This window comes from Heptranchias perlo, chromosome 4 (assembly GCF_035084215.1).
Source record: "Heptranchias perlo isolate sHepPer1 chromosome 4, sHepPer1.hap1, whole genome shotgun sequence".
Taxonomy (NCBI): Eukaryota; Metazoa; Chordata; class Chondrichthyes; order Hexanchiformes; family Hexanchidae; genus Heptranchias; species Heptranchias perlo.
The window spans coordinates 24219830-24236663 of NC_090328.1; the positions used below are offsets into that span (position 1 = coordinate 24219830).

Below are 16834 nucleotides of genomic sequence, written 5' to 3' on the forward strand. Positions count from 1 at the left end.
TGTCCTGGATGGTGTCGAGCTTCTTGAGTGTTGTTGGAGCTGCACTCATCCAGGTAAGTGGAGAGTATTCCATTACATTCTTGACTTGTGCTTTTGTAGATGGTGGAAAGGCTTTGGGGAGTCAGGAGGTGAGTCACTTGCTGCAGAACATCCAGCCTCTGACCTGCTCTTGTAGCCACAGTATTTATGTGGCTGGTCCAGTTAAGTTTCTGGTCAATGGTGACCCCCAGGATGTTGATGGTGGGGGATTCGGCGATGGTAATGCTGTTGAATGTCAAGGGGAGGTGGTTAGACTCTCTCTTGTTGGAGACGGTCATTGCCTGGCACTAATGTTACTTGCCACTTATCAGCCAAGCCTAGATATTGTCCAGGTCTTGCTGCATGCGGGCACGGACTGCTTCATTATCCGAGGGGGTGAAAATGGAACTAAACACTGTGCAATCATCAGCAAACATCCCCACTTCTGACCTTACGATGGAGGGATGGTCATTGATGAAGCAGCTGAAGATGGTTGGGTCCAGGACGCTGCCCTGAGGAACTCCTGCAGCAATATCCTAGGGCTGAGATGATTGGCCTCCAACAACCACTACCATCTTCCTTTGTGCTAGGTATGACTCCAGCCACTGGAGAGTTTTTCCCTGATTCCCATTGACTTCAGTTTTACTAGGGCTCCTTGGTGCCACACTCAGTCAAATGCTCCCTTGATGTCAAGGGCAGTCACTCTCACCTCACCTCTGGAATTCAGCTCTCTTTTGTCCATGTTTGGACCAAGGCTGCAATGAGGTCTGGAGCAGAGTGGTCCTGGCGGAACCCAAACTGAGCATCGGTGAGCAGGTTATTGGTGAGTAAGTGTCGCTTGATAGCACTGTCGACGGCACCGTCCATCACTTTGCTGACGATTGAGAGTAGACTGATGGGGCTGGAATTGGCTGGTTTAGATTTGTCCTGCTTTTTGAGGACAGGACATACCTGGGCAATTTTCCACTTTGTTGGGTAGATGCCAGTGTTGTAGCTGTTCTGGATCAGTTTGGCTAGAGGCGCAGCTAGTTTTGGAGCACAAGTCTTCAGCACTACAGCCGGGATGTTGTTGGGGCCCATAGCCTTTACTGTATTCCGTGCACTCAGCCATTTCTTGATATCATGTGGAGTGAATCGAATTGGCTTAAGACTGGCTTCTGTGATGGTGGGGATCTCAGGAGGAGGTTGAGATGGATCATCCATGAATCGGCACTTCTGGCTGAAGATGTTGCAAACGCTTCAGCCTTGTCTTTTGTACTCACATGCTGGGCTCTGCCATCATTGAGGATGGGGATGTTCATGGAGCCTCCTCCTCCCGTTAGTTGTTTAATTGTCCACCATCATTCATGACTGGAATTGGCAGGACTGCAGAGCTTTGATCTGATCCGTTGGTTGTGGGATTGCTTAGCTCTGTCTATGGCATGCTGCTTCTGCTGTTTAGCATGCATGTAGTCCTGTATTGTAGCTTCACCAGGTTGGCACCTCATTTTTAGATACGCCTGGTGCTGCTCCTGGCATGCTTGGAAAACCTTTCATTGCATAAAGAAGTTATGCAACAACAGGAAATGCTCGCGGATATTTAAGTGTGAATTCTGAACACTTAATGAATGAATAGAACATGGTGGCATCAAGTCATTAATCAACAAGGAGTGTACAATGTGTACAGGTGTGTTTACGGTAGGTACAATACGTAAACAAAAGGTGATTACACTTCAGTTTTCACAAAACATGCAGCCATTGAAAATGAAGTAAACTCTCAAAAGGACAAGTGAGTTGGTAAGATATGTTTGTCTCTCCCCATTTAAACTAAAGATCGCAGCTTTTTCATTGATGGTACTACATCTCTATCGGACTATCTGTAGTAAACCAAACTGAAGATAAATTATACTTCTCCTGTTTATTACACAGGGTCTAAATCGATTGAAGATTCTTCCTTGTAAATAATTTATTTGAATTTCACCTTTTTTCCCTTCATAAGGGATCCTTATCCCGTGTACTTTCCCCTATGGAGAGGAAAGAGTCCATCTCCCCAGGCTTATGCCAGTTCCTTTGCAGTTAGTGTGAGAGCAGCGACAAGTGAAAAACTTTCCCTTCCTTCCTGAAATGTTGATTTACCCCCCCAATCTGTGTTCCTCCCACAACAGCACAGTTGAGAATAGGAGCTCATCATGTATGGAATTGTGGGTGTAAAGCAACACACTGGCAATAGAGCCAGCAGTGCCACCATTGTAAGGTGCTTATTTTTTGAGCTTGGCTAAAGTATCTACATGAAGTTGGGTCAAATTTTTATTCTAACACAAAAAATGTTCTAATTTCAGAGACTTCTGTCAAAATATTAACAGTTTCAGATATGATTTTAAAATGGATCTTCAGTGACTTGCAACTGGTTTCTGAATCAGGGTGTAACAACCCAAACAAATAGAAAAAAATCATTGTCTTAGTATCTGTCAGCAGTTATGACATTATCAGTTTAGTAACAGGTGGCACCAAAGAGAGTAATATTTGCTTAACATTTATTGAAAACATAATGTGAATAAATCTAATCAATATCTCTCTTTTTAAAAAAAGTAATGCAGCAGATGCAAGAAATATTCAATACATGAGGTAAGGAAACAGTCCATTTATTCTTTTACATAAAATGCTTTTATCTTTAATATCTCCCTGCATTGTTGTTTTGCACTATTCTGATTACTTAAATTCCCCAGAGCTCCTCAATGCCAATTACATTTATTTTTGCCTTTTTTGTGGAAATGTAGCTTTTAATTTGATGTTATCCCCTTTTCAAATATCCCATCTCCCTCTCTAGGAGGGGTGTGAATAGCCTTGCAGAGACCTCTGTCCAATTTTTCTTTATCCCTGTTGGAAGTAGCTCAAGCTCTGCTTGCAGCTGCCCAGGACAGTGTGAGGATGCACAAACCTACATCTTTTCATTCTGCGATACTTGGTGCCACTCAGTCACTATTCCCACCAACAATTATATCTTTATAAACTGTTTACCAACTCATGGGTCCAGATAAAAACTTAGTAAGCACAACATTTTGGCCATTCATTTCCAATCATTCATGTTCCTTTGCTCTTGATGTTGTCCAAGTTACCTTCAACTTTGGAGACCTAGTTCCCTGACTGGAAGATGATTTGGTGGAGAATGTGGGTCTTTGAGGGAGTTGCTGAGGTGTAGAAAGAGATATAGAGGGAGTGGTCTTTGGCAGTGGGGATGAATATGCAGCAGGCAAATGTGAGGGAGGAGAAGCAATAGTTTTGTCAGTTCCAGTCTGTATATATAAAAAAAAGAAGAGTTGAAAGAGAAAAAACAACAAAAGTACTAACTATGGCAAGTTATTTTCAAAACTGAAAATGATGCACCATTTTTATTTATTGTTTACTGGATCTAAAACTGGCTTTCCATTGTATTTTGTTTAATACATATATCTAATTTATGACTATATTTCAGAAATTGCATTTTTAAGGCAGCCAACATAAAAATCATGCAATCTTAAATAGATAGCAATTGTTAGAATATTCTCCTAATGTTGGTTATTAGCACACACCATTCATCATTTTTCTAAGCATATGGGCATTCATTTATCTCCATTCTCTTTAAACAAAGTCAACATTGACATGCTATTTCTGAGACAGCGTCAACTTTTAAAAATATTTTAAGGCTACCTTCATATTTAAGTTAAACACACTGGAAAAAAAAAAGTTAAAACACATTTTGTCCAGAAGTGCATTAAGTAATTGTCTAAATTTAGTAAACAACAAATAAGTTAGTTTTAGAACTAGATTTTGCTACACTGTATTTGTACCTCAGTATCAATACTCGCTTCCTTCTCAACTTCATCAGACATAACTGGTTTATTTTTATTTGCCACTGCTGTCTTATAGACCTCACTAGGATCTTCCTCTATAAAGAGTTTTGGAGGTTCCTTGGTTACAGCCGGACTATGCCCATGGAAATGTGTGTGCTTAATTCCATCATTCTTTGACTGGCTTCCTTGAAGGATTGACAGCAATTCTTCACAGAGCTCCTCTTCCTGCTCATCCCCGACCTGCAGGCATTTCTTTGGAGAGCTACTATCAGATGATTCTGTAATGACTGAAGAAACTTCTGTAGCATCGGGTGTTTTCCCGCTGACAGAGGGAATGGTTTCAAATTTCTTAGGGGTATCCTGAGAACTGTCTGCTACCTGCATTATGTTCGTGTCATATCTATTCGGTATAATGTGCAATGAGAAAATAGGTGAACGTGAGACAGCATTAGACAGGGGTGGGCACAATGGATAGTGCAGACTTTCAGGTGAGCTGGGAAGGTCCTTTGAAGATGTGACTGGAATGAAATGACCCCATTTTTCACAGGAAGCAGTATTTGTTGAGGGGGTTGGGTCAGATTGATAGGAGGTGACTGCCAAAGAAGTGAGTGTAACTAAATCAGACAACAGGCTGTCAGGATAAGGAGGCGGTGTAGGGGCTGGGGTGTTGACAGGGGACAGCCCAACAGTCAATGATATCCATTCATTGGTGATTGTCTGGACTGCAGATTTATTTGGATAGGGTGAATGATGATGCCAGAGAACAGGGGATGTTGTATTGAGCCTTCGACAAGAAGCCAACTTAAGAAAGGAAACAGGAAAAATTTAGAAAGCAAAGTTAAAAAGAACACAAAACAATGGAAGCAGTTTTCAATGACAAATTTAGAAGATACCGAACAGGATATTGTTGCAGTTCATCAATTTGTTCAGTTACAGTACTGGTTACGTACAAAAAGCCTGCCCATGAAAACCCATTTTCCACAACTTGCCAGTGGTATATTGACATAGGAATAACATACTGGACACAAGTGCAGAATAAGCAGTAATTTCACAGCATAATGCATGCATCAATGGTTGACTAAACCATTGGATCAAATTGCCTGTATCCTCAAAATACTGAACTTGCTTTGCTCAATAAAAGTTCCATATAAAATGCAATATGTTAAGCTGATGTTTTGTTCTTTTGGTAGGAGATACAATTTCCTATGGGTAAGATTTGAAGGAGAATACTTCACTTCCTCTATTGTAAACAATTTTACAACACCAAGTTATAGTCCAACAATTTTTATTTGAAATCTACAAGCTTTCGGAGGCTTCCTCCTTCGTCAGGTAAATGTTCAGGAGCTCCTCGAAGCCTACGCATTTATACATATAGAACAATACATGGTATTGTTCTATATGTATCATAGTTTCTTCATCTAGGTAAGATGCCTAGAGGAAGTGATGATGTGGAGATGCCGGTATTGTTCTATATAGAACCATGTATTGTTCTATATGTATAAATGCGTAGGCTTCGAGGAGCTCCTGAACATTTACCTGACGAAGGAGGAAGCCTCCGAAAGCTTGTAGATTTCAAATAAAAATTGTTGGACTATAACTTGGTGTTGTAAAATTGTTTACAATTGTCAACCCCAGTCCATCACCGGCATCTCCACATCATCACTTCCTCTAGGCATCTTACCTAGATGAAGAAACTATGATACATTAGGCAATAATATGAAGCAAATATTTTAACTGATGCACCACCACTGATGCAGTTTCAATTTCTTTTTTGAAAAACACAGTAATTACAGTGCACCCAGCGATATGCATGCAATTGGAAACTTGCATCTAACAGGACTTACAATAATGTTTATACCAGCTTTAAAAAAAAGGAAAAATAAATTGAAACATAGGGAAAACAAACTTAAATACAAGACTGCATATTTGAATCATGACCACAATTGAAGATTATTTTAATACAGTTCATGAATATCGCTTGTGCATAAAACATACACAATGAGCCAAGTATTGCTGTGAGTGGCGAACGAACGGCCGTTCGTTAGACTTGCACTTGCCCATGGACTTTCTATGGGGTTTTGCACAGCAAGTTGCTGTCAGTGGGAGATCCAAACAGCGCGACACCCTCTACAGGGCATCTGAGACCTGTGTGAACAGGGCAAGCAACTGTATGTCTCCTTAAGCAATCAGATTGAAGAATCGTCTAAGAGCAGCGCAGTCTGAACCAGGAAGTGTAAATTAGAATAGTGAATTCAATGTCAAATCAGATAAAGAATGCAAAATAAAGAGAGGGAAAGAAAGATTGGATTAAGATAGAAAGATAAAAGAGACAGAAAGAAAATGTAAAAAAAAAATGTTTAAACTTATATTTAAAAAAAATCTCCAGTAACAATTAAAAGCTGAAGGAATGAGACTCTGCGTTGTAAAAGTTCATTTTCAGTGCCAAAGATATTGTTTGGCAGTAATTAAGACTTACCACACCATTAATAGGGTTCTTAGACTGGAATGGACAAGCCTTTTGTGGCGAGTTTAGTCCGTATCTACGACATCAGTACAGGAACCTCACGCTGTTCCACACATTTGAATGGGGAGCCAGATGGCGAGATGCCGTTTTCATGCAGATTACGGTGGAGCAGTGCATCTTGGACAGCAACTTCCGGATTTTCGTGTTTAACTGTGCATCTCCAGAAGTTGCTGTCCGATTTTCGCACAAATAACGGTGAGTGCTTTTAGCCTCACCATTATTTTCACAGTAAAATCTGGGCCATTATTTCTGTGCACACTTGCACTGAACTACGAAGATTTTGATGTCCCTAAATGTACATCTGAAGTATAGAGAAGATCATACTCCACATTTCACATTGATTCTGGACAATAGAGTTAGCAAATAACTTTAGAGATTTCTTGCTGAAGAGCTTGACTTTTAATGAGTTCAGTTTATACTAAAGTTACAAATGTGTTTTTGTGAATCTTCAGCTGAGTATGAGCAAAATGATCATATGTAAAACGCTGTTTACTTAGAACTGCAGACTTGACAGAAAAGCAGACCTGCACAGGGCTGGTACATAAGCGTCAATCCGCACGTGAGGTAGGTCATTTAACATCCTCTGGTTTGAACTGAAATCAAGGTAGCCACAAACCTGGGAGATGTCATTCAGTTTAGAATCTAAAGCCCCAATTTTAACTCCCCATGCCCCGATGAGAGCAGAGTGTGCAGGAGGTTAATATAGAGGCAGCGTGGCACTCACCTAGCCCGTGCTGCGCTCTCACTTTGCACCATTTTATCAGGCGTGTTTCAGTCAGCCCACAAAGAACATAGGAACTGGAGTAGGCCATTCAGCCCATCGAGCCTGTTCCACCATTCAATTAGATGGGGGTAATATATTAGCATGGATTGGGTTGGTTAATGGACAGAAAACAGAGTAGGAATAAACAGGAGATTTTCAGGTTGGCAGGCTGTAATTAGTGGGGTGCTGCAAGGATAATTGCTTGGGCCTCAGCTATTTACAATCTACATTAATGACGTAGATGAAGGGACCGAGTGCAATGTATCCAAGTTTGTTGACGATAGAAAGCTAAGTGGGAAAGTAAGCTGTAAGGAGGACACAAAAAGTCTGCAAAGGGATATAGACAAGTTAAGTGATTGGGCAAGAAGGTGGCAGATGGAGTATAATGTGAGGTTATTCACTTTGGTAGGAAGAATAGAAAAACAGAATATTTTTTAAATGGTGAGAAACTATTGAATGTTGGTGTTCAGAGAGATTTAGGTGTCCTTGAACATGAAACACAAAGTTAACATGCAGGTACAGCAGGCAATTAGGAAGGCAAATGGTATGTTGGCCTTTATTGAAAGGGAGTTGGAGTACAAGAGAAAGGAAGTCTTGCTGCAATTGTAGAGGGCTTTGGTGAGATCACTCCTGGAGTATGGTGTACAGTTTTGGTCTCCTTACCCATACTTACCTTAGAGGTGGTGCAACAAAAGGATCATTAGATTGGTTCCTGGGATGAGAGGGTTGTCCTATGAGGAGAGATTGAGTAGAATGGGCCTATAATCTCTGGAGTTTAGAAGAATGAGAGATGATCTCATTGAAACATAAGATTCTGAGAGGGCTTGACAGGATAGATGCTGGGAGGCTCTTTCCCCTGTCTGGAGAGTCTAGAACAAGGGGGCATAGTCTTAGGATAAGGGGTCAGCCATTTAGGACCGAGATGAGGAGGAATTTCTTCATTCAGAGGGTTGTGAATCTTTGGAATTCTCTACCCCAGAGGGCTGTGGATGCTCAGTCATTGAGTATATTCAAGGCTAAGATCGATAGATTTTTGGACTCTTAGGGAATCAAGTGATATGGAGGTTGGCGGGAAAGTGAAGTTGAGGTCAAAGATCAGCCATGATCTTATTGAATGGCGGAGCAGGCTCGAGGGGCTGTATGGCCCACTTCTACTCCTATTTCTTATGTTCTTATCATGGCTGATCTGTACCTCAATTCGATTTACCTGCCGTTGATTCCTATCCCTTGATATGCTAACCTTAAAAGAAATTCTATCGATCTCAGTCTTGAAAATTTCAATTGACCCAGCATCCACAGCCTTTTGGGGGAGTGAGCTTCAGATTTACACTACCCTTTGTGAAAAAGTGCTTCCCGATTCCCCTCCTAAATAGCCTAGCTCCAATTTTAAGTTATGCCCTCTTGTTCTGGATTCCCCCACCTGAGGAAATAGTTTCTCCATATCTACCCTATTGAATTCCTTAATCATTTTAAATACCTTGATTAGATCACCCCTCAACCATTTAAGCTGAAAAGAATACCAATCAAGTTTATACAACCTGTCCTCATATTTCAACCCTTTAAGATCTGGTGTCATTCTGGTAAATCTGCACTGTATCGCTTCCATGGCCAATACATCTTTCCAGAGATTCGGTGCCCAAAATTCAATGCAGCACTTCAGATGGGGTCTGACCAAGGCTTTGTACAAATGAATAATCACTTCCTTACTTTTGAATTCTAGCCCCCTTGAGATAAAGGTCAACATTCCATTAGCCTTATTGATTACTTTTTGTACCTGCGCACAAGCTTTCAGTGATGTGTGCACATGGACACCTAACTCTCCTTGCTTCTCCACAGCTCTTAGTCTGTCACCATTAAGAAAATATTCCAATTTCTCCTTCTTAGATCCTCATACTTCCCCACATTGAACTCCATCTGCCATAGTTTTGCCCAATCCCTTATTCTGCCCGCATCCCTTTGTAACTTCCTGCTCCAATCCACACAACTTACTGTGCCTCCTAACTTAGTGTAGTCTGCTCACTTGGATATATAACTCTCCATTCCTTCATCTAAGCCCCCCAACTTGCCACCATTAAAATCAGAAGTGGGCGGGTTTTAGGCGGATTGGGTCAGGTTGTACATTTTTACAATTTTTACCATCCCCACCTGCCCCCAACCCATCCGTCCTTGGGGGTTAAAATTACCCCTCATGGCTCCAACCTCAGAGCAATTCCCCCCTCTAGTATAGCAGGGTGATACTGCAAGCTTTGCACACAAATCATCCATATGGCTGTTGTCTGAGTGAGGCTAACCTGTTGGTACCAAATTGCAGGCAGCTTTATGTCACTAAGAATTCCACATTGGATTTTGTGACCAGTGCGAGGACACTTTTCATCTCATTGGGCTAAATTGGATTAAAATCAGTTCCTGGAGGTGAAATAACCTAATGGGCCAAGTTCCATTAAAATAGCTTGAAAAAGCAAAACAAAATTAACTCTTAAAGAGATTTTCCCTAAGTGAGTCAGTTTACCCTAAAAACTAGACAAAGCATATTTATAAGTTTCATTACTACTTTAAGCCTCAATAGTTGCAGAGTGTGAAAGACTGCACACGAATGTATTACTTTAAATCGACTAACACCTGTTAAACGAGTAATGGAATATATTAAACGTTCATATCATTGGCTTTGAAATTATGCTGAGTGTGAAAGACTGCACACGAATGTATTACTTTAAATCGACTAACACCTGATAAACGAGTAATGGAATATATTAAACGTTCATATCATTGGCTTTGAAATTATGCTGTGCGAACAATTATCTCAAACTAATACTGAAATCAAGATGTAGATTATATTCAAATGCACATGGTGCGAAAAATTACATACCACTTATCTTCATTATCTAGGTTTCGTTGTATAAAAAAAAATGCATACGAGAAATTTTTTTAAAAATGATTCAGAGTTCTTTTCTCCCACAATGGTCTTGGGTCTGGTATTCCCACTCTATTATCTCCTGAGACTGTGACTATAACAGGTCAGTAAAAAAGAAAATCCAAACTATTTTTTACATAACCTTTGTTTACATTCATCAACAGTTACAATTACCAAGGTAAAATGTTCAATAGTACACAGGTCTGCCTACCTTTGTAGATCCCAAGCAGTGGATCCTATCACTGGGAAAGCTCGGAGGCAGAGGATGGCTGGGGTAGTCTGCAGTATTCTTAGCTTGAAGTTTCTTGAGTACATCCACATAAGTAATTGGGAAGATACCTTGCCGATTTGTTCCCGGGATCCTTCCTTCATACCAGTTCTGATCCACCCGCCTGACCAGGATGACTCTTTCACCCTGCAAAGATCAGACATTTCAGCTGTACACCCAATAACGCACATATTGTTCTACCACAGCATAAAGCATGTTATGCTTTAGTTTAACAACTTTAACGATATTGTTCAACTAGGGGATATTTGGCTAAGGTGGAGTACAAGCCAAACATCCCTGAGAACAACAGTGCAGCAAAAGGCAAATCTGAGGCCATGTTCAGCACTCTATTTTGTTTCACTTTTTGATTTCAATATGGCCTATTATATAGAAAGCTATGAAAGTTTTAAGTTCATGGTCTCCAATTACCTGCTCATTCCAGTTGACCTGTTAAACCACAGTTGCAAAGAAAAGTAATTTACTGATCCATCTCAATAATCCTAAAATCCATCTCAATAATTGGACTCTACACTGCACTGTATTTAAAGGGAAAAGAACATCTCAGAGGAGTAATTTTTACTGCCCAAATGTCTAAGTGAAAAAAGAAATTCTTGCCCAAAAATGGTCCACCATGATGCCATTTGTGCTTGGCACAAATCCATCACAAAGACTGTTTACCACACTAAAAGGGATTAGAAAGACATATATATACTTTCCACAATCATTAATTGGGTCAAGGTTCCATGCACATTATTACATTACTGCTGGCCAGGGACTGGAAAGATGGAAACCCACTAGGACAGCTAACTCCACCTTATGCACCAAATGCACATCTTCCCTGACCAGCCCACCAGGAATCAGATGTTCATGTACACAAGTGCAATTATATAGGGTTCTGGTGAGACCACATCTGGAGTATCGTGTACAGTTTTGGTCTCCTTACCTAAGGAAGGATATACTTGCCTTAGAGGGGGTGCAACAAAGATTATTGGGATGAGAGGGCTGAATAATGAAGAGAGATTGTGTAAAATGGGCCCAGAGTTTGGAAGAATGAGAGGTGATATCATTGAAATGTTTAAAATTCTTAGAGCGTTTGATAGGGTAATTGCTGAGAGCCTGTTTCCCCTGGCTAGAAAGACTAGAACTAGGGGTCACAGTCTCAAGATGAGAGATCGGCCATTTAGGACTGAGATGAGGAAAAATGGGGTCCGCAATCATTGAAGGAATAGGAGTGGGGGGGAGGGAGGATCGGAGTGTGGGGGGGGGGGAGGGGAGGGGAGATTGGGGGTCCGCGATTGCTGCGGGGTTGGGGGGGGGGCGTTGGTGCAGGTGGGCTTTTTGGGCCTGGGGGAAGCACTCCTGCTCCTCCAGGCCCACAAGCTGTGCCTTTCTAGGCACCTACCTGTTAGTCTCAGGCTTTCTCACCTCCTTTCACGAGGCGTAAAACAGAAGGCCCGGGAATCCTGGCCCACCCAGGGTTGAAATCGGGAAGTCCAGAAAAGTGGAAGCTGGAAGCCTCCTTAAAAGGTTTTAAGGCCTGACCCGCCTCCTGGGAGCGGGTTAGTCACCTGTTCCTCTTCCCGCCCCGGTGAAAACCGGAAATGGGCGGGTTGGAGGCGGGTTTGAAATGCTGGCAATTTTCAATGCCCTCCCACCCCCAAACCACCAGTTTTTCAATCTTAAAATTGAGCCCTAAGGGAATCAAGGGATATGGGGATAGGAAAGTGGAGTTGAGGTACAAGATTAGCCATGATTTTGTTGGACGGTGGAGCAGGCTTTGGGGGGGGGGGGGGGGCCGTAAGGCCTACTTCTGCTCCTATTTCTTATGTTCTTATATTGCATATACCAGCTACACTAGAGTGATGCAAACTTGACAAAAAAAAAATTGAAAAGGTAAGATTATATTCATTGGTTCTTGCAGGAATTGGACCCTTTCCCCACAGGACTCCCAGCTCCTACATAAGAATTTATTTCTCACATTGTTCCCTCCTTCCCAAAAAAGTTTATTTTGTGCCCATTTCTTGTAGAGTAATTTTTCAAGATGGCAACTGGCATCCAACATGACCAGAGAGAAACGTGCAACCCAATGATCGAGGCAAAAATATCCGTTTCAGTTTTCCTCTGTCATAACTGGCATATTTGATATACTGTTCAACCAGTTACATGACTGTAGTCAAGATGACAACAGTAGCAAGGCATTTGTTCGTAACAATCATTGATGCTTCCAATTGAGAGGAAGCTAGAATAACAGTTAAAATCAGTTTTCAGATGGAAATCTGCAATACGCACAAACCAATGAGGAGAAGGGGAATAGAGAATTGACTTCAGTTAGCAGAGACAGCTACCCAGCCTGTCAGTAGGTTCTTAAAGCAGCAATGTACCATGAGGGGCTAAGAATTGAAGTATCCAAAATTACCTTTTTCAGTGATAGTTCCACATTGGTATCTGCATTAAAATTATATTTTGAAATAGCTTCCCCAAACTCTCTGGCCTCTGCTGGTGGTGGTGGTCTTGCTGGCTGTGCCTTTTCTGTAGGAGGCAGTTTCTGCAAGGAACACACACACACTTCCTTCACTAAATCAATAATAAAGTTACAAGAAATGCAATATGAACAGAGTTTAACAAAATGTAGTAAAGCAACAGCAGACAGAAAGTTACAAACCTCAACATATGAAATGGGGAATATGCCAATTGTTCCATGGTGTTCACCTTCAAACCAATTTTGATCTATTTGTCTAATAATATAGACAATGCTCCCTTTCTTGAATGGTAATTCCCTGTAGGCAAATATGTTTTTAATATATATATGATTTTGATCACAAATCATACTACAATAGCATAGCATAAAGCCTCCTAAATAATTTTTTGTGCATTTTTAAAATAATGTTCCATCATTCAGCTAGTGCTTAAAACATAATAGCTGTATAATCTGCAGTGGTCTGTGAAATAGTAACATGGTCTTTTGGGGGAGGGGAATAGTGCTACCGGATTTTTTACATCCACCTGAGAGCGCAGACAGGACCTCAGTTTAGCCTCTCATCAGAAAGACAGCACCTGACAGTGCAGCCAGCAATCCCTCAATACAGCACTGAAGTGTCAGCCTTCGGAGTGGAGCTTGAACCCACAACTTTCTGAATCAGAGGCGAGAATGTTACCACTGGGTCAAGGTCGATACCTAGTGCCCGTTTAGTACAGAAACAAGCCAAGCTACCAAGTTTGCTTATTGTTTAAGTAATTTCCAATAATGCTGTAGGCTTGATGCATAAATTTAGTAACAAGCATTACATGTCTCTGGTTATCTTCATGTTTTTCAAATGTTAGTATCTAGAGCAGTGGTTTCCAAATGCATCACATGAGCCTTCTCCCTACCTAGTTCATCCAACCCTATCAGCATATCCTTCTATTCCTTTCTCCCTCATGTGTTTATCTAGCTTCCCCTTAAATGCATCATGCTAGTCGCCTCAACTATTCCTTGTGGTAGCGAGTTCCACATTCAAACCACTCTCTGGGTAAAGAAGTTTCTCCTGAATTCCCCATTGGATTTATTAGTGGCTATCTTATATTTATGGCCTCTAGTTCTGGTCTCCCCCGCAAGTGGAAACATCTTCTTTACGTTTACCCTTTCAAACCCTTTCATAATCTTAAAGATTATGTCATCATCTTAAAGATCATAATCTTAAAGATCAGGTCATCCCTCAGTCTTCTTTTTTCGAGAGAAAACAGCCTCAGCCTATTCAATCTTTCCTGATAAGTATAACCTCTCAGTTCTGGTATCATCCTAATAAATCTTTTTTGCCCCTTCTCCAGTGCCTCTATATTCTTTTTATAATATGGAGACCAGAACGGTTCACAGTCCTCCAAGTGTGGTCTAACCAAGTTTTTTTACAAGTTTAACATAACTTCTCTGCTTTTCAATTCGATTCGTCTAGAAATGAACCCCAGTGCTTGGTTTGCCTTTTTATGGTTTTATTAACCTGCATTGCTACTTTTAGTGATGTGTATCTGTACCACCAGATCCCTCTGCTCCTCTACCCCATTTAGACTCTTATTATCCAAGCCGTATGTGGCCCCCTTATTCTTCCTACCAAAATGTAATACCTCACACTTATCAATATTGAAATTCATTTACCAATTACACTTTCCATTCTGCAAGTTTATTAATGTCTTCCTGTATTTTGTGGCAGTCCTCGGTGTTAACCATACCCCCCTCCCTCGATTTGGTGTCATCCGCAAATTTTGAAATTGTACTTCCGATTCCAGAGTCCAAATCGTTTATGTAAATGGTGAACAACAATGGGCCCAGCACCAATCCTTGTGGAATGCCACTTCCCACCTTATGCCAGTCTGAGTAACTACCTTTAAACCCAATTCTCTATTTTCTGTTTAGTAGCCAGCTTGCTATCCAGTCCCCTGACTCCACATGCTCCGACCTTAGTCATGAGTCTACTATGTGGTATCTTATCGAAGGCCTTTTGAAAATCCAAATATATTACACCTACTGCATTAATCTTGTCTACCCTTTCTGCAACTTCTTCAAAGAATTTAATAAGGTTGGTCAAGCATGACCGTCCCTTTTGAAATCCATGCTGACTTTATTATTTCTTTTTATATCCCTTGATAATTTAATTTCTTAGTTTCTCTTAGCCTTCCTAATTGTTTTTTTGACATCTTTTCTATCCTTTTTGTATTCCTTTTTTCAGCCTCTCCTTTGTTGTCCATGTACTAGTGAATGCAGCAATAGAAATGCTGGTAAGTCATAGAGTCATACAGCATGGATAGAGGCCCTTCGGCCCATCGTGTCCGCGCCGGCCATCAGCCCTGTCTACTCTAATCCCATATTCCAGCATTTGGTCCGTAGCCTTGTATGCTATGGCATTTCAAGTGCTCATCCAAATGCTTCTTGAATGTTGTGAGGGTTCCTGCCTCCACAACCCTTTCAGACAGTGAGTTCCAGACTCCAACCACCCTCTGGGTGAAAAAGTTCTTTCTCAAATCCCCTCTAAACCTCCCGCCTTTTACCTTGAATCTATGTCCCCTTGTTATAGAACCCTCAACGAAGGGAAAAAGCTCCTTAGTATCCATCCTATCTGTGCCCCTCATAATTTTGTACACCTCAATCATGTCCCCCCTCAGCCTCCTCTGCTCCAAGGAAAACAAACCCAATCTTCCCAGTCTCTCTTCATAGCTGAAGCGCTCCAGCCCTGGTAACATCCTGGTGAATCTCCTCTGCACCCTCTCCAAAGCGATCACATCCTTCCTGTAGTGTGGCGACCAGAACTGCACACAGTACTCCAGCTGTGGCCTAACCAGTGTTTTATACAGCTCCATCATAACCTCCTTGCTCTTATATTCTATGCCTCGGCTAATAAAGGCAAGTATCCCATATGCCTTCTTTACCACCTTATCTACCTGTTCCGCCGCCTTCAGGGATCTGTGAACTTGCACACCAAGATCCCTCTGACCCTCTGTCTTGCCTAGGGTCCTCCCATTCATTGTGTATTCCCTTGCCTTGTTAGTCCCTCCAAAGTGCATCACCTCGCACTTTTCCGGGTTAAATTCCATTTGCCACTGTTCCGCCCATCTGACCAACCCATCTATATCGTCCTGCAGACTGAGGCTATCCTCCTCGCTATTTACCACCCTACCAATCTTTGTATCATCAGCGAACTTACTGATCATACCTTTTACATTCATATCCAAGTCATTAATGTAGACCACAAACAGCAAGGGACCCAGCACCGATCCCTGTGGTACCCCACTGGCCACAGGCTTCCAGTCACAAAAACAACCTTCGACCATCACCCTCTGCCTTCTGCCACTAAGCCAGTTTTGTATCCAAAGTGCCAAGGCACCCTGGATTCCATGGGCTCGTACCTTCTTGACCAGTCTCCTGTGGGGGACTTTATCGAAGGCCTTACTGAAATCCATGTATACCACATCCACTGCGTTACCCTCATCCACACGCCTAGTCACCCCCTCAAAAAATTCAATCAAATTAGTCAGACATGATCTTCCCTTGACAAAGCCATGTTGACTATCCCTGATTAATCCTTGCTTCTCCAAGTGGAGACTAATTTTGTCCTTCAGAATTTTTTCCAATAATTTTCCTACCACTGATGTTAGGCTCACTGGCCTGTAGTTCCCCGGTTTTTCCCTACTCCCCTTCTTGAATAATGGTATTACATTAGCGGTTCTCCAGTCCTCTGGCACATCCCCTGTGGCCAGATAGATGAAAGTATAGAATGCAGCATTCACAAGACACTGCGTTGAAGACCTACTACATATCAGGTCCTAGATGGACAAAAATGTGATGACCTTGCAGACCCCCCTGCCCCCGGCAGGGATCTTCTCGCAGACCCCCCGAGGATCCTAGCACTTAAGTTGGAAAATCTATGTTTGACAGAATAAAAACGAACACACTAGTAGCAGTAAATATACAATCAACTATACTTACTTTGCAGTTTGAGCTTTAAAATCATAAATTGCTTTAGCAGGTTGTCTCTGAAAAGAGAAATTAAGTTTCAGAAATGATAAATACTGA

General features: G+C 41.6%; 1 protein-coding gene across 1 annotated transcript in view; it reads right to left on the reverse strand.

Annotated features, from left to right (window-relative positions):
• sorbs2b (sorbin and SH3 domain containing 2b) overlaps positions 1–16834 on the reverse strand; it is a 259709-nt gene that overhangs the window by 21756 nt on the left and 221119 nt on the right. Inside the window, exons 18-21 of the mRNA XM_067982104.1 lie at positions 16748–16794; positions 12956–13070; positions 12710–12838; positions 10237–10440 (exon numbers count right to left, since the gene is read on the reverse strand). Coding sequence (XP_067838205.1) covers positions 10237–10440; positions 12710–12838; positions 12956–13070; positions 16748–16794 — 495 coding nt within the window. The remainder of the gene's footprint in view (positions 1–10236; positions 10441–12709; positions 12839–12955; positions 13071–16747; positions 16795–16834) is intronic.